This window comes from Octopus bimaculoides, chromosome 13 (genome assembly GCF_046866305.1).
Source record: "Octopus bimaculoides isolate indiv1 chromosome 13, ASM4686630v1, whole genome shotgun sequence".
In the NCBI taxonomy this organism is placed as follows: Eukaryota; Metazoa; Mollusca; class Cephalopoda; order Octopoda; family Octopodidae; genus Octopus; species Octopus bimaculoides.
Window position 1 is genome coordinate 28,971,529 of NC_142940.1, and position 25,720 is coordinate 28,997,248.

Here is a 25,720-nt window from a genome sequence, read left to right on the forward strand (position 1 = left end):
CTGGGGGAGAAACAGATATACACCCACATAAATACATACATAAATATATATACACAATCAGTTTCTGTCAGTTTCTGCCTACCAAAGATATAGTGTCTGTGTTTGTCTCCACCACCATTGCTTGACAACTGATGTTCGTGCGTTTACATCCCTATAACTTAGCGGTTTGGCAAAAGTGACCGATAGAAGAAGTACTAGGCTTACAAAGAATGTATCCTAGTGTTGATTTTTTCGACTAAAACCCCTTAAGATGATGCTCCAGCATGGCCACAGTCAAATGACTGAAACAAGTACAAGAATGTGTGTGTGTGTGTGTGTGTGTGTGTGTGTGTGTGTGTGTACATACTGGTGCAGGCATGGCTGTGTGGTAAGAAGTTTGTTTCTCAGCCACATGGTTTTGGATTCAGGCTCACTGCATAGTACCTTCGGAAAGTATATATATAGGTAAATGATAGGATTGCTTCAATATTTCAAGGGTAATCTGAAGTATCTAAGCAACCAGGGGATAGTTAAATGCGAAGGTGCTCCTGGAAATTACTTGTGCGGGTATCGTCTTCGTTAGAAGGTATCCAGAGGCAGGTAATTTATTGTTTAAACCACAGTTTATAATTATAATTATGTGGAGAATGGCGAAACAAACACAAGAAGAAGCAAGTCCATTGGGCTAGTTAGCCATTGATTTAATTATGTGGAGATTATATAATGAGTCATTTACGATCGTTTCAATGTGCCAAATGGTTTGGCAGATCTCTTCAGAATGTTGAGAAGTATGTTAAATTCATGGTGTGAGAGATGCAGGAGAAACAGTTAGTGGATATAGTAATGCATATAGTGGTATAAGAATAGTGTTAGGTAAAGTTAGTCTTACATTTTAGTTGAAGTTGTGTTAATAGTCTTTCTGCAAAGGAGAGGTAGGGTGGGTGCTGTTCAAGCTCGTAGTTCCAATCTTGATTAATCGCATTTCGCACGTGGTTGTTTTTAGAATTCAGGCGTGTCTTTTACTTTGAGCACTGGCAGTGTTAGTAAAGGGGGGTAATTCTAAGTTTTGGTGAAGAGGGAGCTAACTCTGACCTTATTAATATTTAATTATAATTAATTATACTTAGAAAAGGGAAATTCTTTTTTACATATTTAATTATACTTAGAAAGTGGAATGTATTACATATTTAATTATATTTAGAAAATGAATATTTTGTAGTGCGCAAACAAATTCGGTTATTTTCATATCGTTTGTTCAAGAGATGCTTTCTAGCTGTTAGGATTTTGAGGCGTTCATTTAGACAGAGGTCACAGCGTCTGTTAGTTGGGTTATAAGAATTTGCTTTTAGTATATGCCACTTTAGTTTATATTCTATCTTATTGTCCTTTAATTTCCAGATATAGCTACTAAGTCCTGTTGAATTTGCCTTTTTTCTATTTCTAAAGCTAGATTGGTGCTCATTGTATCTGAGGCGTATTTGGTTTTTCGTAGCGCCAATGTAAGATCTAATATGGCCGTTTGTGTGTACGTCGCATTGGTAAACTACATTTTCGGTCTTACATCTATTGGAGAAATTACATTTATTCCTATCTCTACAGCTACATAGATTTTTTTGGTGTGTGTGTCTCCTAACAACCGTCTAACAAACAAACTAACAGCCATCCAACTAATAGAACTAACCCCAACCCTAATCCAACACAATCGTAAATGACTCATTATATAATCTCCGCATAATTAAATCAATGGCTAACTAGCCCAATGGACTTGCTTCTTCTTGTGTTTGTTTCTCCATTCTCCACATAATTATATATATATATATATATATATATATATATATATATATATATATATATATATATATATATATATATGTATATATAGATATATATGCATGTATATATGTATATGTATGTATATCATCATCATCATCGTCATCATCATTGTTTAACATCCATTTTACATGCCAGCATGGGTTGGACGGTTTGACTGAGGTCTGGAGAGCCAGTGGTTGCACCAGGCTCCAATCTGATCTGGCAATGTTTCTACAGCTGGATGTCTTTCCTAATGCCAACCACTCTGAGAGTGTAGTGGGTGCTTTTTACGTGCCACCAATACATGAGCCAGCCGGGGGAGACTGGCCACAGTTGCGATTTTCATTTTACTTGACTCAACAGGTCTTCTGAAACATATCATATCATTTGACTCATCAAGGGTACTCTTAAATGGGCCAGGCATGCAACACTGGCATCAGCCATGGCTGCGACTCACTTTAGTTGCCGGGTCTTCTCAATCACAGCATATCTCTAAAGGTCTTGGTCTCCTGTCATTGTCTCTATGAGGCCCAATGTTCAAAGGTCATGATTCACCATCTCATTCCATGTCTTCCTGGGTCTCTCTCTTCCACAGGTTTCTTCCACAGTTAGGGAGTGGCACTTTCTCACACAGCTGTTCTCATCCATACGAAACACATGACCATACCAGTGCAGTCAACTCTTTTGCACACCACATTTGATGCTTCTTATGTCCAACTTTTCTCTCAGGGCACTTACACTCTGTCGTATTTGCACACTGACATTACACATCCAGCAGATCATACTAGCTTTATTTCTTTCAAGCCTATGCATGTCCTCAACAGTCATGGCCCATGTTTCACACATGCATCATGCAATCTACCTTTCATCCTGAGCGAGAGGCCCTTAGTTGCCAGCAAAGGTAAAAGCTCCCTGAACTTTGCCAAGGCTATTCTTATTCTAGTGACAACACTCTCAGAGCAACTATCCCCACTACAGACTTGGTCACCTAGGTAGCAGAAGTAATTAACTACTTCTAGTTTTGCCTCCTGGTATGTGATGGAATCTGTTTTCTATACACCTTCAGTGTTTACTGCCCCTGTGCATCTGTTACATCCAAAAATTATCTTCCCGGTTAACCTTCCTTTGATATTGCTGCACCTTTTACATACATAATATATATAGACACACACACACACATATATATATTCTATATATTCTTTTATTTGTTTCAGTCATTTGACTGCAGCCATGCTGGAGCACCGCCTTTAGTCGAACAAATCAACCCCGGGACTTATTCTTTGAAAGCCTAGTACTTATTCTCTTTGTCTTTTTTTTACTGAACTGCTAAGTTATGGGGACGTACACATACCACCATCAATTGTCAAGTGATGGTGGGGGACAAACACAGACACACAGACACACACATACATATATACATACATACATACATACATACACACACACACACACACACACACACACACATACACGACAGGCTCCTTTCAGTTTCCATCTATCAAATCCACTCCCAAGGCTTTGGTCGATCTGAGGCTATAGTAGAAGACACTTGCCCATGGTGCCATGCAGTAGGACCAAATCCAGAACCATGTGGTTGGTAAGCAAGCCACTTACCACACAGCCACCCCTGCACCTATATGTATATGTGTGTGTGTGTGTGCATGTTTGTGAAATATAATGTGTCTTGAATGGCACAACAATGCAGAATGGACTATAATAACTATTATAATTTAATCATTCATAGTCTGATATAATATTTCAGAATATAAAAATTCCTTCTTCAGATATTGCTAGAAATTGATCAAGTCACTGCTATAATTGGTTGTCCAACAGTTACTGAATTTGTTTTTCCTTTCGGAAGTGTCTCTGCAGTGGTCTCACAAAGCTCCTTCTGGAATTCCTCATGAGAAGTGCGTGAGGGGGCCATGTCTCAAGCTCATGTGTGTTGGCATATCCGCAGCATTGCTTCTAAGTTATGTATTATATGTGCATTTTTTATAATACTTGAGCATGTTATCAGAAATGAACTTACATGCACCCAGATGTAGCTAAATAATATATTGATTACTAACATATGAGCCTCCTCCTTCAGAAGCCGGAACACTGACAAAAGCAAAACAGTCACAAATGAAGCCAATGACAGACATTTGGGAAAGCTAAGAATTAAGGAAGCTATCCTCATAGACAGATTAGGGCCCCAAATTAACAACAAGGCTGAAAATTAGCAATCAGTATATTATTTAGCTACATCTGGGTGCATGTAAGTTCATTTCTGATAACATGCTCATGTATAATAAAAAAATTTTAAAAACTGTATGTATAATACATAACTTAGAAGCAGCACTGCAGATATGCCAACACACCCAAGCTTGAGACATGGCCATATTTGAAGAAGGAATTTTTATATTCCAAAATATTATATCAGACTATGAATCATTATTTACATTATTTACATTTGACGGATATTTCTCCTCATCTTGTTTGTTGTTAACACAACGTTTCGGCTGATATACCCTCCAGCCTTCGTCAGGTGTCTTGGGGAAATTTCGAACCTGGGTTCTCATTCCTAACGATGTTACTATTATTATTTATTATTATTATTACTATTATTAATCAGGTCGCTGCCGTGAATTGAACTCGGAACCTTGGGGTTAGTAGCCCGCGCTCTTAACCACTACGCCATATGCCCTCAAAATAAGGGTAGAAGAACATCGCAAAGCTGTGACACGAGGAGATATTGATAAATCGGGTATCGCTGATCATGTATGGAAAAATGGAAACCACCTCCCCCTGTGGGATGAAGTTAAAATAATAGACAGGGAACAACACTGGAAAATACGAAAACTAAAAGAAGCAGCACATATGCTAGGACACAACAACCTCCTAAGCAGACCGAGTGCAGATATGAATAACATATGGGAACCGGTATTGAGGAAGGATAGAAAAATAATAGATTTATAAGCCTTAAAATTCACCCCATAATTGCCCATGGGCATATGGCGTAGTGGTTAAGAGCGCAGGCTACTAACCCCAAGGTTCCGAGTTCAATTCACGGCAGCGACCTGATTAATAATAGTAATAATAATAATAATAATAAATAATAATAGTAACATCGTTAGGAATTTCGAACCCAGGTTCGAAATTTCCCCAAGACACCTGACGAAGGCTGGAGGGTATATCAGCCGAAACGTTGTGTTAACAATAAACAAGATGAGGAGAAATATCCGTCAAATGTAAATAATTCCTCATCTCTTAAATATAGAACTCTAAAAGAGGGGGGGGGGGTGAATGTGTGTGCGTGTGTGTGTGTGTGTGTGCGCGTATGCAATGGAAGCAGGATGGTTCATCTTTGTTCGCTTAATATTTGAGTTTATTTTTTGATTTGGTTGAATCTTGGTTAGTTTTCTTTTTTTGTTGATCAGTTATTTTTAGTGTTTTGACAGAAAAAAGTCATTCTAAAATTGTTTTTTAATGTAAGTGTGCCCAAACAAGTCAAATGCTTACACAGAGCAGGTTTTACAGCCACACCATCCAAACCGACCGGGTGAAACCGAGCTTAACTGCTAGTATATATATATATATATATATATATATATATATATATATATATATATAATTTTAAATATGACACATAATGATGTGATCTCTACTCATCTATAGTTTCCCTGAATTGTATCAATTACAAAAACCAATAGAAATAATTTTTCTATAATCATTGACTAATAATTTTTATGATCTAACATATCCTTCATTTATTTTATTATATAATTTTTTCCCTTGCATAATTAAGTATTATTGTTTTCTTTTTATTTAAATTTTATACTATATGTATTTTACATATGTTTATATTTTTCCTTAATTTTTATTTATTATTGATTTTTTTATTTTCATCCTTCTTATCTTCTTTCTTTACCCTTATTTTTTAAGCTGTTTTTATTTATTTTTTGTTTGTATTTATTTATCTTATTTACTATATGGCATCTTCACTAATATCTATAACTCACCAGCTAGATACCTTTACATTATACATATAGGATCTTACTTCTTAAACTAATTAATATTTTGTATGCATCCTTTCAAGAAATATATTAACCATTGTTCTATAAGCTCATAAAATCCCTGACGAAATTCTGCCCCATATAGTTAAAAATGATACCATTCTTAGCATATAACTAAATACTTAGAATTACATATCAACTAGGGGCTAGAACCAAAACATATATGTAAGTTTTTTCGCATCTCCCATTTCTTTTTCAACTTTACAATCTATAATTTATCTGTATTGCTATTTTTAAAAAAATTTCAACATCCTTATACCATACAAATAAATTATCCATACATCTACCTTTCACCATTTTCTTTCTTTCAATATATGTGTGTACACACACACACGCGCACACACGTCTATATATATGTGCATATACACACATATGGCATCCAGCCATAGAATACCTGTCCCGTCAAATTCTGTCTCACCCAGGCAAGCATGGACAAGTAGAAGTAACAGAGCAAAAAAAAAAAAAGTGCGTGTGTATACTATCAACCCTGAAAGGATGACAGGTAAAGTTGACCTCGGTGGAATCAGAACTCAGAACGTAAAGACAGACGAAATACTGCTTAGCATTTCACCTGGCATGCTACTGTTTCTGCCAGCTCACCACTTTATGTACTTTTCATATTATTTACCTAATTAAGCTATCTACCAAAAACAATTAACTGTTTAAGTTTTCTCATTCTGTAGGACTTATCTCACATATAGAGCCATAGTCTTACAGTACCTTCTTTCAAGTTCCTCCTTGCTTCATCCACTTTCTTGGTGAGTACAAGATCTTGTTGCTGTAACTGTTTGTTGATTTCTTCCTGTGTCTCAAAACGTGTCCGCCATTCATTTCCTAAAACATGACAAATTAAACAACAGTATTTAAGACATTTAGAATAGAACAGGCATGACTAATTTGTCAGTGTATGTCAAAAGACTCAAATACATTTGTAATAGCATATATCACTGCTTTTGATGGAATCTTTGATCTATGTTGCACTAGAATTTCAAGTAGTTAAATAGCATTATAGGCAGTATCAAAAAGTTCCTGGACTATTTCTGAAGTGTGCCAACAGATGGCAGTATATGGTTGTGTGTGCAGTGAGAGCTAGCAGTGACCTTCATGAGGCAGTGTACTAAGTGACATCGCTGTGTTTACTTTGCAAGCTGTGAAATTTTTGTTTTTGTGATCACCTGTATACTGTAATTTTCGATTTTTTGTTATGGACAGGAAGTTGGAGTAAAAAAACCAATGTGAAATTTTACGTGAAACTTGGGAAGTCTGCTACAAAGACATTGAGCATGCTTTGGCAAGCTTACAACAATGAAGCAATGGGTTGTTAGCAATATTTTGAGTGGCATGGGCACTTCAAAATTGGAAGAATGTCTCTGGAAGACTATGAGCAATCTGGAAGACCTGCCATGAGTGTCATCCCCAGAAATGTGGAGAAAATTCATCAGCTTGTGCACAAGGATCATCAGAGGACAATCAATGATGTTTTGAAGTGTCTGAGGGAGGACATTCAGTGAAGGCAACCGGATCTGGGAGCATGGAGAATTGGATTCTTCATGATGACAATGCACCCTGTCATCAAGCTCTCTTGTGCAACATGGTATCGCTTCCACACTTATCTCATTCACCCGATTTAGCACCTGAAGACTTCCATCTCTTCTCCAAGATGAAAATGCAGTTCAAAGCTTGCCATTTTAACACTGTTGTTGAGATCCAGAGTGAATCGCAGAAATTCCTTGACTTGCTTATGGAAAATGTGTTCCAGGCCAGATCCCAAAATTTAGGCAAATAAGTCATTTTTTATTAAACATAACTAGTCCAGGAACTTTTTGATATCACCTCGTCTTCTCCCAATGATGGTAAAGAACAGATTATGATTAGATAATGCACATTAATAGGTATCACTATAAAATGCCATATAATTGAGACAAGCACAGTTTGAATGTGCAAAAACACACTTTTTGCTTCATGTTTTTCATGTCAAAATAAATATCTTCTGAGGAAAATTATATATCTTTTGAAAGGTGAAAAAAGTACAAAGTTAGTAAAGAGGGTGGTATACTCACCTTACTTGCCAAACTGATGTATTTGCATATGGCAAGAGGTCAAATGGAACACAAATCCAAGACTTCAAATCTTGAGTTTGAGCCAGAATTTCAAGAAATGGAGGAAATATTACTAAGTACACATATATTTCTACCAAAAATGCACTAAATTGAGTATAATAATTCTTCTAGGGCCCAAACTTAGAATGAAATCGTTGTATTGAGAATGTTGTTTATTCTCTCTCACTGTTTTTAATGATATGGAGAGCTGTTAGGCAAACCTAGCAGATATTCTTGTATATGAAAATTTCACTTTTCCTTGAGAATTATTGGTCAAATTTTGCCAATGAATTGTATTGGTTGTCATTGTTGTCATCATCATTATCATCATCAATATTTAGCATCCATTGTCCATGCAGGCATGGATTGGACAGTTTGACCAGGGCTGGCAAGCTGAGGGGCTGCACAAGACTCCAGTCTGATTTGGCATGGTTTCTATGGCTGGATGCTTTTCCTAACATCAACCACTCTGAGAGTGAAATGGGTACTTTTATGTGCCTCTAGCATGGGTGCTTAACATGCCACTGGCATGGGTACCAGTTGTGTGATACCAGTATCTGCCATGACTACAATTTCATTTAGCTTGATGGGTCAAGCACAGCTTATTGCCAAAGGTGTTGGCCATTTGTCAATGCCTCTGTGAGGTCCAGTGCTCAAATGGTGCTTTTCCTGTGCCACCAGCATGGGTGCTAGTTACATGCACCAGCATCAGCCACATTGCCTCCATGAGGCCTAACGCGCGAAAGGTGCTTTTTACATGCCAATTACATGACACTGACAACAGCCACAACTATGATTTCACTTGGCTTGATGGGTCTTCCCAAGCATGGCATATCACCAAAGGTCATTAGTCATTGCCTCTGTGAGGCCCAATGTTCAAAGATCATGCTTCATCAACTTGTCTCATGTCTTCTTCGGTCTCCCTCTTCCAAAGCTTCCTCCTACTGTTAGAGACACAGCTGTCCACATCCATACACATCACATGACCATACCAATACAGTCATCTCCCTTGCACACCATATCTGATGCTTCTTATGCCCAACTTTTCTCCCAAGACGTTTACACTCTGTCATACATACACACTGACATTGCACATCCAGTGGAGCATACTAACTTCATTTCTTTCAAGCCTATACATGTCCTCGGCAGTCACAGCCCATGTTTCACTGCCATGTGGCATGGCTGTTTGCATCATATAATCTGACTTTCACTCTGCAGGAGAGGCCCTTATTTATCAACAGAAGTAGGAGCTCTAATATAATTTTGTAGACTATTAAAGTCAGATGTGATTTCCTTTTTATTTCCAATTTTGAATAGTCAGGATAATTTGTGTCAGTGCTTGTATATTTGACTTGGTTTTTTTTTTCTCTTTCTCTCTCTCTATCTTAAAGAGTTTGTTGTAAGTTACTGATGCTAATGCTTTTAATTCATGCTTTTAATGCTTAAAGCAAGGAATTAGTTTTCACATTTTGTTTACTTCTTAATTTAGGTCTACATGGAATTCTGAGAAAGTTATCAGATGGTTGTGGGATGTGCTAGAAACAACAGCTAAACCTTCCTTAAATCATACACCTTTTCGTTTGAAAATATAAAAAAAATTTTTTTTACTGAAAAGGCCTCATCCCTCATTTTTAAGTGTGAAATGTAAACAAAATTGGGGCATGGGGGAGAGAGATGTAAAGGTGTGGTGGTGGAAGAAAATCATAAATTTTCAAAATTTTCTTTTATAAAAAGCTTACTCTCATCATGCAAAAAAAAAACTGGAAAAATCCCCATCAAAATGGAGAAAATCCAACTAATATGGACATCCTGATCTGAAACTCCACTATTTATAGCAATTAAAATGTTATTGAAATGGTGTCACATCCCAAAATCTCATGGTTTGTTTACCTTCATACCTATTACAAATGTACCAAAACTCAAGTTCTTGTGGCTTGTAGTTTTGGATTTAGCTAGGTCTGAAATTGCAAAATATTTAAATATTTAAAGAATTGTCAACAAAAAAAAGGTTTTCTTTCCAAGAATCTGAAAGAGAAATAGACAACTACTATACCATAGTCACTATTAATTTGTGTAATTTGAAGCTGATTATCACCTTAGTTTCAAAGATATGACATCAAAAATATAGCTACTTATTCATTAAGGCAAATTAGGCAAAATTTTGACAAAATTTGTTGACCATTCAAACTGTCATATTTCCTAAACTATTCATCCAAATTTCACAAATGAGGTATCAAAATATTTCTTTTTGGATGTTCTCCAAGAAAAAACACAGTACAAAATATATTTAAATATTTTCATGTTGATATCTAATATTAAGATAATTCATATTAAGTTTATGTAAGTGTGTTTGTAGGAAATATATATGTATTTGTGTTTGTATGAATTAGCTGAATAATTCATGAGTTGAAGCAAATAGTATTATTAACATTAAATAACCTGGCAAAAAGAGATACAGGCATTTGGGACTTAGTAGTTAAAATGAGAAACTTATTGAAACTAACTAAGAGACACACATAATATTTCATCTTTGTGGTGAGTCATTGTTTAAAGAAGGACTAAGAACACTTTATTCATGACTGCCAGGTGTTGAGAGAAAGATTGATGATTGGATGCATTGCAGATGTATCCAACTCATGTTAACATGAACAGAAAAGGAAGGAAAGTTGAAACAATGATAAACAATGACTAAGTCAACCCAATAACACCTGATACTCCAAGAAGATTTCAAATGTACTGGGACTAGTGAACAAGAGTGGAAAACTGCAGTAGATTAACCATGCAAGAGGAAGTTTGCTGCCTTAAGCTTCTTACTGTCTCAGAAAACCCAAGTCTAAGTGTATGTATGAGGGGTTGCTGAAAATTTCCTGGGTTTGGGTAAAAGAAAATACAGGAGGATCAGTTGATTATGATTCACACCCTTATTGCAGTGGTTCTTCAGTTTTTCTAAGCCTTGTAAATGAATTCAGAAGATTGGGCCTCCAACCAGGCCTTTCATGATACTCTTAAAGCCAGGAACATTTCAGTACTCCTTTGTATATATACATACAGGCAAATCAAACATAAAAACTGAAACAACAAAAAGTCAAAAGAATGTACATAGCGAATGTATTAGGTTGACGCTTAGTTTAAGATGGAAAAAAGAGGGGATGTGACATTCTGAACAGGGCTCTTCATCAGGAAGAGGAAAGGGGAAAGACCTAGAAAGAGGGGAAAGAATAGTCCAAGAAAAGCATGTGTGGTTACATGGGCTGAAGTGACTGAAAGTGAATTGAGATAGAAAGAATAATTTTTGAAGGTAGGAGAGTCTGAAAATAGCCAGTGTGTGTGTGTGTTTGTGTGTGTGTGTGTGTGTGTGTGTGTGTGTGTGTGTGTGTGTTTGTGTGTGTGTGTGTGTGTGTGTGGTAGTGTCTGTGTGCATGTATGTTTGTGTTTATATGAGTAATGTATGTGTGAAGGAGTGGTGCTGACAGGTTAGTAGCAATTAGATTTGGTGGTGAGAGGCAAGGTGAGTGTATTGGTGTTACTGTGTGTATACATATGCTTGTATGTACATGAGTGTCTGAGTGCATGTGTACAGATGAGTCTGTATGTATATTTGTGTGTGTATGTGCAATGTAGGGGTGTGTGTACATCTGCGTGTATGTATGTTTGCATATGTGTGTGTGTGCATTGGTGTGGTTGAAGGGTTTTTTGTACATGCTAAGATATGGAGACATGTGTGTGTGTGTGTGTATGCAGTAGGCATGTATGTAGGGGGTGTCAGTTATGTATATGAATGTTAGAAGAGGAATTAAAAATAAAAATAATATAAACAAAATTCACTTCACTTAACAAATTAAAATAAACTTTAAATTCAAAACATTTGAAAATGGTGAGAAATTAAAATTCAATAAAATTAAAATTAAATTAAAAAAGCAAAACAACAATTATGTGGAGGCTGTTACAGGAAGGAGGGAGGGGGTCTAGTGGTAGAGGATCCATGGTGTAAGGCGAGGTCGAAGACTGAGGTGTTCAGTGGAGTGGTTGGTAGAGCAAAAATGACAGGTAATGGAGGTTTTATACTTATATATATATATGTATATATGTATATATATATAAATATATTAATATATAATTATATATATAAATACAGGGGGCGGACAATATTTGTTTACAACTGCTAATTTTTCACATTTTTTCTACTTTCATTGTCGGTATTTTCCTTCTTAAAAATGATAACCATTTTTGCTTAAGTTTTTTGAAGAATGATCGACTATGGAAAATTTTTAACTTCCCATCTTCCAATTGTAGAATAGGCAATCCATACCAGAAGGATAAACAAGGAGATTTCAGACTTCCTCAATGTCAACAGAAGGAAGGTGGAAAAGGTCCGAAAGGTGCTGGAAGATTCAAGATTTGACAACTAGAGGAAAACCCATGATCAACAATCTGACGCCATCAGAACTGCAGAATTCATCAATGAAATTTAGGAAATCATCAACAATGCTCCCAGCAAGTCGATGCATGCCATTGCACAGGAGAAAGGCATGGATGAAAAGCTCATCAGGCTGATGATGCATGATGATAGGAAAAGTGACTTAAGCACACCAAGAAGCTGTTTAACAAGTTAGAACACCTGCTATGGTTCATATCCAATGAGAAGAATTTCTGCCAAGAAGATCAATTCCCAGAACAACAGGTGGTTCACTATTTCACCCAAAGACGTGCAGAGAGTCTTGCAGATGAAATATCCTGTGTCAGTCATGGTCTTCAGTGTTGTCAGCAGTAAAGGTGACATTGTGCCACCCAACTTCTTCCCTGAATGCTTCAAGCTGAACACCAACAGCTATGTCTGTGCTCTTAGCAATGTGGTGAAGCCCTGCATTGACTGGGTAGCTGCAGGGAGGTCGTACATGTGCTCTTGCCACACCAGTCAGAAGACCCAGGCCTGGTTGTTGGAGGATTTCGTTGATCACACAGCACGTGCCACTTGGCCTCCCAACTTGTCTGACAACAATCTCCTTGACTTCTTAGTATGGACCAGAGTAGAACAAGAGACCAACAAATCCAGCTGCAACCCAAAAGTTGAGCTGAGGGCCAGAATTACTGGAGACTGTCATCAAGGCCAAAGGCAGGTTCATCAAGATCGACAGAACGTGTCATAAAGACAAACAGAACCAAATCTGACAAATATATCTCAAAAAATTAAAACACATATCTTTTCCTGAGATAGTCATCATGCAAATGAATACCATCTGCACCCACACTCTCTCTCTCTCTCTTTCTCTCTCCCTTTCTCTCTTTATATAAACACACACACTATATATTCGTTCTTCACTCAAACTTTACTATGGCTAGTATTTTTGAGTCCTTTAATCTTTTGTCACACATCCTGTGACCTCTTCAGTGACTCTCTATCTCAGGTATTTCCTCCTGCTCTGTTACTAAACATTATCAATATTGGATATTTTCCTAACATAATTTTTAGTCATAAATTTATAAATATCAAGAAACTGATTATTATTATTATTATTATTATTATTATTATTATTATTATTATTATTATTATCATCATCATCAACATTATCCTCTTCTTTCAATTTTGTTTCCATTTCTTGCTGAGTGTCTTCGAAACACCTAGGACAAAGAAACTTACTATATACATTAGTAGGCCATTAAAATAAACACACCAGATTGTTCATTTACAAAGTCATACGAAAGAAAAAAAGAGGAGAAAGAAAGAAAGAAAAACGAAAAGAAAAAATTTTTTAAATAGGGAAAATGAAAAAAAAAGGAAACAGAAAATAAAGGAGTAAAAGACAAAAAATTCACAGTGACAATGCTTTTCTCAATACGTGTGGTGTACCAGTTAAAAAAAAAATCCTTTGCACTTCTTGCATGAAGGGTAAGATGAGAATCATTCTCAAATAATTTTCAGTTCCTTTTTTCATCATTCCAAGTGCGCCTACAATCACTGGTATTGTAACTGCCTTGAGGTGCTATATTTTTTCAATTTCAATTAACAAATTTTCTGAGCTTATCAAATTCTTTTGCCAGGATATTCATGTCAATCGATAAAGAGATTTTATTGTTTTGGTCTTTCACAACAATATCTGGTTTATTTGCTTTGATGGTTTGGTCTGTATGTACTGGGAAGTTCCAAAGTATCATTACATTTTCTCCCTCAGTTACAGCCTCAGGGTGATGCTTGTACCATTAATCAGCAGTTTTGATTTTATAATGCTGACATATTAACCAGTGCAGATAATGGCTAACTCTGTCATGTCTTGATTAATAATCTATAGGTGTTAAAACTTTACACCCAGAGATTAGATGGTCCACTGTTTCAATCTCATCATTGCAGTATTTTTCGTCACATTACCTTCGTAGTTACAGATCAGGAAGCTCTGATCTTGAGCAGCTAAGATAAAGCTTTTGCTCTCTGCCTTTATCCTGAGCTTCATAGCCACCGATGGATGTGCTTCTGATCTACATCAGCTTGTTTGCTATGGGCTACATATTTTCCATGCAGAGGTTTTTGTCCCACCTGTCAGCCAAATGTTCAAATGCATTTTTCTTTGCCATTGATTTCACCTTCTTTGCAACAGAAGTTGCTGCATTTCCATCATGCTGTTCAACTCGAGTATTATGCATGAACTCACTAGCAATTTTTTAGGTCTCCTTTATGACAGAATGAAGTTTCCTATGCCTCTCATGGTTTTCAACAAGTTTTAGCATCCAGTTGTTAGATGCTTCAAGATATTTGGCCAGTCCAATTGTGGTTTTGTAAGAGTTTCAAATTAGATCAAGCCTCAACCTCCTTGGGTTCTGGGATGATAAAGACGATCTGCCTTTGGGTGGTACATCTTATTGCTAGTCAGCAGCTTCTGAATTTTCCTGTTAATTTCTCTTATTTCACTTATATTCCAGTTCAACACATTGAAACTATAAATAACAACTAGAACTGCTAAATAATTTTTGGCTAACATCCTGTTGCATGTATTTAACTAAGATTTCAGGACTGCTCAAACTCTCCTGTAACATTCATTTCTGATCTTCTCATTTATGCTTGCATGCTGAATGCCAGAGCCCTCATTTATCCCAAGGTATTTGTAAGTTTGTTCCTCCACAAGTTCTTTTCTAACTGTGTCAATATCTAACACCAGTGAGGTCTTCAATTTCCCTTCCTGGAAAGTGGCCTTGGCACATTTATTAAAACCAAATTCCACCTCGATGTCGTCATTAAATGCTTTCACAGTATGTAATAGGACTTGTAATCAATTTTATACCAATAACCGATTCTGTTAAGTTCACCAGCAAGGAGTATTAGGGCTATGCAAAATATTAGAGGTGAAAGTAAGTCACCTTGGAAAATGCCACAGTTGATATTAATATTGTTTGAAGTCAGTACTCCATCAGAATGGTATAATTGGAGATTCGTATTTCACAATGATATGCTGTGCTTCATGAAGTTCGAAATTACAGGAGAAATTTTGAAGATATCCAGCGATTTTAAGATCCATGAATGCGGTATGCTGTCAAAGGTCTTGTCTTTATTATTATTATTATCATATGGAAATTCACAGTTTATTTTGCTGGGTATGATAGAAAGTGTCAGCTGTCCACAGCCAGCAGACAACGGTGAGACTTGTTTACTGGTCATCTTCAAGAACCCTGCGAAGAATTCTTGCAGTTCCAAGCAATGCTGATTTTTGTAGGTGTTCTACATTCACATTTGCACTAATCATTTTCAGCCATGTTAGTAGTTGAGTGCTGACACTTCCAAGTGCACCAATTACTACTGGTATCCCATCTACTCTCTTCATTGGCTACAACCTTCGTATTTCCAACTTCAAATCGTCATAGTTGTTTATTTTTTCTTCTTTCACATTGATCCTGTTGTCACCGAGGCATGCTGTGTCGATTATCATACATGTTCTTTCTTTTTTATTTACCACAACAATGTCCGGTTTCTGATGTCTGGTCAGGTGATCACACTGGATCATTGCATCCCATGGGATTTTGCAATTCTTATTTTCAGTGACTCCTTCTGGAGTTTGCTCATACTACGTCTTTGCTCTTTGTAGGCCACGATTTCCACAGAGCTCCCAATGAATCATTCTTGCCACATTGTCATAGCATCTTTTGTATTCGCACTGTGCTAATTTTGGGCATTTGCTAATGATGTGCCATACCGTTTTACCCTCTACATTCTGCATTTGTTTCTATCAGTAGTGTTGTCTATTCTGCACTTCATATAGTTAGTCCTTAATGCTTGTTCCTGAGCTGCACATATAAGTGTTTCTGTCTCTATCTTCAGGTCACTCCTCCTCATCCATAGCCACATCTTGGCAGTCACATCTTTTGCAAACTGACTGTTCATTTCTTTTCCTTCCATGCTCTTTCTTTCTTCTTTTTTTTTGTCCATTTCTTGTTTAAATTTTTCTTTCGTTACACAATTTTCAGTTTTGATGATGCCGGCCTTCTTCATGTGTTTCAACAGTGGTTCCACAGAATTTTCTATATACCACACTAAGCTGCTTTCCTCAATTATTATTATCATTATTATTATTATTATTATTATTATTATTATTATTATTAATAAGGCAGTGAGTTGGGAGAAATGTTAGCACACTGCGTGAAATACTTAACGGTATTTTGCCCGTCACTATGTTCTGAGTTCAAATATCGCTAAGGTTGACTTGCCTTTCATCCTTTCAGGGTCGATAAATTAAGTACCAGTTGAGTACTGGGGTCGATGTGATTGATTGCCCTCCTCCCCACACAATCCAGGCCTTGTGCCTATAGTAGAGAGGATTATTGCTATTATCATTATTATTATTATTATCATTATTATTAAGGTGGCAAGCTGGTAGAATTGTTAGTATGCTGTGCAAAAACCTTAGCGGTATTTTTTCCATCCTTACACCCTGAGTCCAAATTCCGTCAAGGCTGCCTTTACCTTTCATCCTTTCAGGGTCAATGAAATGAGTACTAGTTATGCACTGGGGTGGATGTAGTTGTCTAGTCCCCTCCCCCCAAATTTCAGGCATTGTGCATATAGTATGTTTATACCAACCATATATTAAATATCTACATGCTTTTCTTCAATACTTTGCTTTTTACCAATTGCATATGTATCATTATTTTTTTAATAATTAATTTATAATTATAACAGGAGATATACAAAGTACCAGCTTGCTAGAAATAAGAGTTAAAATCCTCAAATAATCCACTATCTCACTGAAAAACATAACAGACCAATGGAAATCAGGCAAACAATCAAAGAAATTTAATATACCAACTCAGGTGAAGACTGTAGAATGAGGTAATACATATACCTGCATTGTGATTTTGAATTTTGGGTTATTCCTTAATTCTCCTCAGCAGGTCTTACTAAATACCTATTGTTAAAAATCTTGTTCATCTCGTTGTGTCTGTTAAGCATTGAACAAGATTGCACCAAATTTAATATTTACTCATTTATATATATTATACACTGAAATTGTGTTGAATTTGGCATGAGTCTGTCCAATGCTTAATGGACACAACAAGGCAAGTAGGATTTTTAACAATAAGTATTTAGTAAGACCTGCTGAGGAGAATTAAAGAATAACCTAAAATTCGAAATCATGATACAGGCATATCTATTGCTTCATTCTACAGCTTTCAGCTGAATTGGTATGTTAAATTTCTTTGCTTATTTGCCCAATTTCTGTTGGTCCATTATATTTTTCAGTGAGATAGTGGCTTGTTTGAGGAGTTTAACTCTTATTTCTAGCAAGCTAGTACTTCGTGTACCCTCTATCATAATTATAAATTAATTATAAAATTATTGCTTGCTGGCCACTAATATTATTGTTATTGTTATTCTCTATCATCATCATCACCATCATCATTTAACGCCTGTTGTCCATGTTGGCATGGGTTGGATGGTTTGACCAGGGCTGGCAAGCTAGAAGGCTGCACCAGACTCCAGTCTGATTTGGCATGGTTTCTACAGCCGAAAGCCCTTCCTTATGCCAACCACTCTGAAAGTGTAATGGGTGCTTTTACATGCCACTGGCATGGGTGCCATTTACATGATACCGGTATCTGACATGACTGTGGTTTTGCTCAGTTTGATCGGTCTTCTTCTCAGGCACAGTATAATACCAAAGGTCTTGGTCATTGCCTCTATGAGGTTGAACACTTGAAAGGAACTCAGCTACTTTGCCTCCGTGAGGCCTAATGCTTGAAAGGTGCTTCTTACGTGTCACCAGCACAGGTACCAGTAACATGCAAGTGCACCATCATCCATGCAGACAAATTTCTCTCCTATGACATCACAGTTTTCTCTCACACTCTGTCTTTCAATCCGAAACACTTCAGTTCTTTGGTTCTTACATTGCTGAACATAGGCAACCTTCTTTTTTGATTCTCCCTTGGCTAGATATACCTATCTCCTAGCTTCCTTTCTGGCTATCTGATACAGTTTCCTGCTGGCTCCCATTCTTCCAGGCCTTCTGGGCTTGTTTTTTTGCTCTAATGGCCCTGTCTACAGCATTGTTCCACCACCACATTACCCTAGGTCTGGATGGGACTTTGCACCAACAACAAATATGGTCTGTAGCACACAGTAAGCTGTCCTGCAGGGATTCTCAGTTTCTCTCTATGTCACAAGTCTGTAGCTCCTCCTTCCTCTCATCAAATTTCTCAATGAGGATATCCCTAAATCTCTGATCATATGAAGGGTCCTTAAGCTTCCAAATCCTTCTTTTCCAGATTGGTCTGCTTTTTGGCATCCTTCTGGCCTGGAGTCTAAAGTCACTAATGACTAGTCTATGCTGGTGGGTAAATTCTTCACCAGGGAGAGTCTTTGCATTTAAGAGCAACCATGCATCCTGCTGTCTGATGAGAATGTAATCGATCAGGTTAGCACAGTCACCTGACTGGTGGGTTATCAGGTGACTGGCTGGCTTCGAAAGTTGGTGTTGCAGTTCAATAGTTTATTTGCATCACAGAACTGCAGTAGCCTTGTTCTCTCTTTGTTTCAGGAACCAATTCCATGGCCCCATGTACACCATAGAAGATACCGGGCTACCATCCAACATGCCCATTGAAATCCCCAGCCATGAAGATGAGATCATTGTCACTCATCTTTGAGGTAGCCTGCAGAAGTATATCATAAAAGTGGTCCTTCTGTTCATTTGGTAGGCCCACTTGAGGGGCATAGGCAGAAATAATTGTTGCTATACTATCTGCAAGACTAGCCTGAGCCTAAGTACTCTGTTGCACACTCTGACTACCTCTATGACCTTATCCACCTATTTCTCTGCAAGAAGTATGTCCACACAACCTATCCCATCCTTGTTACCTTCCCAGAAGATTTTAATTATTTATATTTTTACTGTTAATAATAATAATAATGATGATGATGATAATAATATCTATATGAATATTCATTTGAATATTTACTCATTTATATATATTATACACTGAAATTGTATTGAATTCGGCATAAGCTTGTTCAATGCTTAATGGACACAACAAAGCAAGTAGGATTTTTAACAATAGGTATTTAGTAAGACCTGCTGAGGAGAATTAAGGAGTAACCCAAAATTTGAAATCATGATACAGGTATATCTATTACTTCATTCTACAGCTGAGTTGGTATGTTAAATTTCTTTGCTTGTTTTCCCAATTTCCATTGGTCCATTATGTTTTGTAGTGAGATAGTGGCTTGTTTGAGGAGTCTAACTCTTATTTCTAGCAAGCTGGTACTTTGTGTACCCTCTATTATAATTATAAATTAATTATAAAATTTTATTGTTTAGCCATTTAATGACATTATTGTTTGCTGGCCACTAATACTGTTATTAATTATTTATATACTTACTGCTGCTGCTGCTGCTGCTAATAATAATAATAATAATAATAATAATAATAATAATAATAATAATAGTAATAATCATAATAATAATAATATCTATTTGAATATTCATTTGAATATTTACTCATATAGATAGATAGATGGATGGATTGTTGGGTAGATAGATAGATAGATAGATAGATAGATAGATAGATAGATAGATAGATAGATAGATAGATAGATAGAAAGATAGAAAGACAGATAGATTGATAGATAGATAGATAGATAGATAGATAGATAGATAGATAGATATAAATAATAAAGAGAAATGACAGATGAATAAATGATTATCTTATGAACTTTATTAGCTTACAGCTGTTTCTGTTATAAGATGCAGTAGATTCATAATTAAGTGCCTGAATAACACCCTATAGCTTCATCAGTGTCTTGAATATGATGTCCAATTTATTTGGGAAAGAATTACATTTGTGCCTATTTAGGGAACAGCATCAACAATGAGAAAAGTCAATACAGATGTATATAAGAAAAGTGTATGTCCAAATGCAATTAGATAGATATATATGTAAATATACATACACATGCACTCTGACGTTTATAAGATAAACATTTATTCCTTTGTCATCTCTCTTTGTTATTACTGCTCTATACTCAACTAACACTTTATTCAGAGACACACATATATTGAATTCTACACTAGATTATTAGTCTCACAATGCCTAAGTGAAATATTAAAAAACAAAAATTCCCATGTGGAAGAGTTCTAAGAACTAATAATCCTTTGACACTGGAAAAATTTTATTTGTGAATTTCACTCGAGAACATACCTATACCACTAAGGAAGGCTTACCTCTTGATACAACTCCAACGTACCAATGACTTTAATAGAAGAAAAAGGAAACTAACAATAGCGATAACAATGATGATCACTATGGACTTAACATCTATGCAAACCTATTACTCAAGAATTTTGAGAAAGCATTGCTACAGGTGGTCAAAAATATAAAATCTAGGAAATATACATCCACATTCCAGAAGGAGTTCACTGCCCAATTATCAGATACTAGCAGAGATACCCGGCATTGCTCAGGATTAAAATGGTATAGTTTGAATATATATATATATCTATATATATATATATACAATGTTAAATCTCTGAACGAGGTATTAACAGTAACTGCACGACAAGGTGAAGTATATTTGCCACTTAAATGTGACTGACCCCTAAGGGTGGATGTTACTGTTGCTTTTAGCCCCAGGAGAACATCTCCTCGAGCTGGCTATTGACACACATCTGTGTCCTGTCTGTATTTGCAAAGGGAAGTCATCCTTCCCATCTTGATCTGTGATATGTACGGACTCGAGTTTCTGGGTATTTACCCATCCTCAGCGTACAGTGGGAGTAATTGGAAAATATGCTTTGATACTGAAGTCCATGCAGGAAACTACTTTGTTGGTGCAGTCTTCGTGTTTGTTGGTATTATGCCGAAATGGTATCCATCTTCACCATTCACAAGGAGCAGTGAATACTGGAGAGCATCATAGGATGAATTTACCTCTTGGTAAACAATAATCTTTGTTTTCCCTTGTGGAACAAATGCAAATGTGATTTTTTTTTTTGCTTCCCACACTAGAGCAGCCAACATATAATTGCCCATGTGAGAAGCATGACTCTTCCAACTGAAATCCTACTACAGACAGTGTTTGACCTTGGGATTTATTGATGCGAAATTGCACTCTTCTGAATGAAAAAAAGAATTTCTGCTCCCAATAGAATGAGAGGAATTCTAGGTATGAAAACATCCTCTCCTTTTCCACATCCAGAGAGAATGGTGGTGTTAATAACATGTGGCATCATCTTCTTTAGCAGTAGGTGTGTCCCATTGCAGTGTGTTCAAAATATCTATATTTTATTTTTTTTTAATCTAAATTGTAATGCTAATAGTATTTAGAACTGAAAATCTGTCAATCTTGGAGCACCTCAGGTTAAACAATATTCATTGTGTAATTTGTTGTTAGTGTCCAAATGAATAAATTGTCACTGCTTCCAACTTGTGAGCAAGCAACATAGAGTTGGCTGTGGGAGAAGCATGTAGTAGAGAGATCAATTCCAACTACCTTGAGGAATTGACCCTGAGATTTGTTGATTGAAATAGCAAAACTTAGTTTGACTGGAAACTGAAGCCTCTTAAATTCAAATGGAACATCTGTAGGCATGAGGGGAATTTTTGGAATAAAATCATTTTCTCCTTTGTGACTACCTGTTATGATTGTTACCTGTAGGACAAGGGGCTTCATGGAAGTAACAATTAACCCTTTCATTACTGTATTTATTTTGAGATGCTCTGTATTTCTTTCAATTATTTTAAATATAACAAAGAATTAAGTAAAATAACTTTGTTATCATTCAGCTAGTGTTAGGAACATAATTGTGACTAAGTTTTGGTGGAAGATTTTAACTCAAAACTTATGAAAACAAGACATTTGTACTCAGAGACAGAGCCAGTTTCAGCCAGGTTGGTAACGAAAGTCTCATTGAGGTTGGTATCAAAGTCTCATTGAGGTTGGTAATGAAAGGGTTAAGTGAGTTCCATTGCAGAGGTGAGGTGGGTCAAGATTTCTAAGCAACATAATGGGAGCACTCAGCTCTAGTATCAAGTTATCCGGTGACACCCCATTGGGTTTGAATGTGTTGAGAAATTCAATAGGGTATTGGACAGCCTGATCTTGATCGACTGCTGTGTCAGTAGATCAAAAAGTCATTTCTGATGTATCTGATAACTTCTGAAGTTCCTGATTGAGTTTATCAGCCATTTTATTAGTTGGAGCCAGTATAGCTCTTTCACATAGCCAGTTTACATCAGTGTAATTGACAGAAAAATTAAGAAATACTTTATCCGTAAGATCCATAAGAGAAAGTACCATTTGACCACATGTAATTTCATCTAGGCGAAGTTTGGGTTTAATATTCCATTACCAATCTTAAGAAGTTCCTCTGAGAATTCACCCTTGTAGAAGTACTCTCACGTTGGTTGTAAGATGAAATTTTTTCACATCTCCAAAGGTACGACTTTTTAAAGCATGCATTGATCTCATCAGCTTTTGATCCTTTGAGGATAACTGGCAACGTTTGACAAAAATCTCCTACAAGAATAAGTGTTATTCCTCCCATGAGTGTGCTATTGTTTTTTTATGTCTTGGAGGGTACAGTCAAGTGCCTCTAGAGCTCCATGATGTAACATAGTGCACTCATCCCAAACAATGAGGCAAGTTTGTTGGAGAACTGTTGCCACTGCAGAACTTTTTGAAATGTTGCCTATTTGAAATTCTTTCATTGCAAAGTTTAGAGGGAGCTTGAACATGGATTGAGCAGTTGTTCCTTCATTGAGGAGGTTAGCTGTGATTCCAGAAGATGCAACAGCTAAGGAAACTTGATTCTGCTGGTGGACTGTAGCAAGAAGTAAATTCATTAGGAATGTCTTGCCTGTACCACCAGGAGCATCCAAAAAGAAAACTCCCCCTCTTTCATGTTTCACTGCATCAATGATTGCATTATATGCATACTTTTGCAATTGTTGAAGTTTAGGCTCATTTTCTGTGACAAACTGTGCCAGAGAATGTAAATTATAGGAAGTTTCTTGGAGAATTTCATGGCACAAATTTTGTTGCTGCTTGTTGGTAGATGACAATCCATACTCATTTAGATTTTTCCATTCCAAATGATGGAGTTTATTCTCAAGCAGTATCAAAGTCTCATTAAGAATATAGTCATTTAATTGAAAGTCATGGTTTGGATTTTCCCTTTGAGCATGATTGAGAACATCCTCACTTAGTTCATGCTTGTGATTCTCCCATAGCTGTTTAGGATTTGACAGGTCACATGTGTGAAGCATTATTGCAAATAAATTCCTCAGCTGAGTGGCAGAACTTGAAACGGCAGCTTCAGTTAACGTGTCATCCCAGTGAGAATTATTTTCTAACAGTCCTTGTCTGGGACATGATTTACGATAAGTTTCACATAGTTGAACATTAACCATTCTCAGATCTTGAAAAAACTTTGGTCCTCTAACCACATAAGCAACATGTGAAGAAAATAGCATTCAAAATTGTTTGGATGTACAGTATAGACCCTTCCAAGTGTATCACCTTTCTTAATTCCAGGCCATCCTTCAATATCTCTCTTTCTTGCCCTCCTCTTCCACATCTTATTAGTTTGAATTTGTGTATAGAAGTTTGGGACTTGTTGGTAGAGTAATGTTGCAGTAAATAAGTCCTGATTACAAAGTTTAAAAAAGTAGTAAGCGTTGTTTCTGAAGGAGTTTGCATTTTCTGATAACCTGCTGGGGATTTTCACAATTAAAGATTACATGCTGCCCATTTTCTAAATGTACAGATGAACTACTGTTGGATACCTTTCATGAATTGGAAAATTAAAAAGTCTCCATGCTGCCTCATTGCTGCTAATATATCAAGCCATCTGGTAACATGTTAGATCATCATTTTTATCTATATGTTTTAGCCCAATCATTGCCATATCAGATCCCTTATTCATATACTTACAAACATACTTGACTGATTTGACAGAATTGCAAAATTCCACATTGATGTGCTCATTGAAAATTGTGCACAATATTGGACTATATGGAACAATCTACCTGTTATCAATAATTGACAATTCTGTCATACTTTAATGCTTGCTCTGTTTGAGCGTCATCTAAAAATTGCTATGGATAGTGTTTGGTGCACTTACTATCCACCATACAAATAGAATTGAAATTCATTTTCGTGCGGGTGACACGTAAAAGCACCCACTACACTCTCTGAGTGGTTGGCGTTAGGAAGGGCATCCAGCTGTAGAAACTCTGCCAAATCAGACTGGAGCCTGGTGTTGCCATCCGGTTTCACCAGTCCTCAGTCAAATCGTCCAACCCATGCTAGCATGGAAAGCGGACGTTAAACGATGATGATGATGATGATGATGTACCACACAGACCATGAACCATCTTTGTTTTTACAGTTTCAAATAGTTCTAGTTCTCTTTCTAGATCTGATAATTCAGCACTAATGACGGTATCAATTTGGTCGAGATGAATTTTTTCATGTAACCAAAACAGCATGTGTGCATGCAGAAGGATTCTCATTTGCCATTCAATAGTGTACATATGACATATAGTTGGTCCAAAAATGGCAATGTTTGTGTTGGTGATCAGATAAACCAATAAACCATTTTCATAACTTTTTGAGGAAACACTCTTGCAATAATATCATGTCAATGAAGAAATTCTTGACTTGGAAGAAGGTTAGATTTTATTTCCTCCCATTGAGGATTGCAGGTGAAAATGACAAAAATATCTGGTTTTCCATATGTCCTGACATATGTCATAGCAGCTTGTGTTCATTCCTGCATGTATCGAGGACCACCTGTGAATGATAATGGGAGGATTATAAATTGCCCCATGTTTTGAATATCATCATTTGTCCTGAGAGCATCTTGGAGATGAACATAATTTTCAGCCCTTAACTTTTTTTTATTGATACGCTCACTCTCAACTTTAGCATATATACCAACCAGGTACTGAAGTAGATCACGATACATGTGTAACTGATTTGATTATTCTGGTCTTAACATCAGTTGGTAAGAATAGAAGTCATTTGATGACACCTTTTTGTTTGTAATTGGCTCTCCTGTTGCAGGTTGAATCTGTGGAATATTGAAATGATACCCAAGTTCAATTCCAGGCAGTGACTTGAATACTACTACTGCTACTGCTGTTACTCTGCTGCTGCTGCTGCAGCCGCCGCCACCACCACCACTACTACTAATAATAATAATAACATCGAAAAATACCTTAGGAATGAGAACCCAGGTTCGAAATTTCCTCAAGACACCCGATGAAGGCTGGAGGGTATATCAGTTGAAA

At 36.6% G+C, this 25,720-nt stretch overlaps 1 protein-coding gene across 6 annotated transcripts in view; it reads right to left on the bottom strand.

Annotated features, from left to right (window-relative positions):
- LOC106870161 (coiled-coil domain-containing protein 169) overlaps positions 1–25,720 on the bottom strand; it is a 310,407-nt gene that overhangs the window by 235,240 nt on the left and 49,447 nt on the right. For all 6 annotated transcript variants that reach the window (XM_089361602.1, XM_089361601.1, XM_089361603.1 and 3 more), the window contains exon 3: positions 6,570–6,683. In XM_089361602.1, coding sequence (XP_089217728.1) covers positions 6,570–6,683 — 114 coding nt within the window. The remainder of the gene's footprint in view (positions 1–6,569; positions 6,684–25,720) is intronic.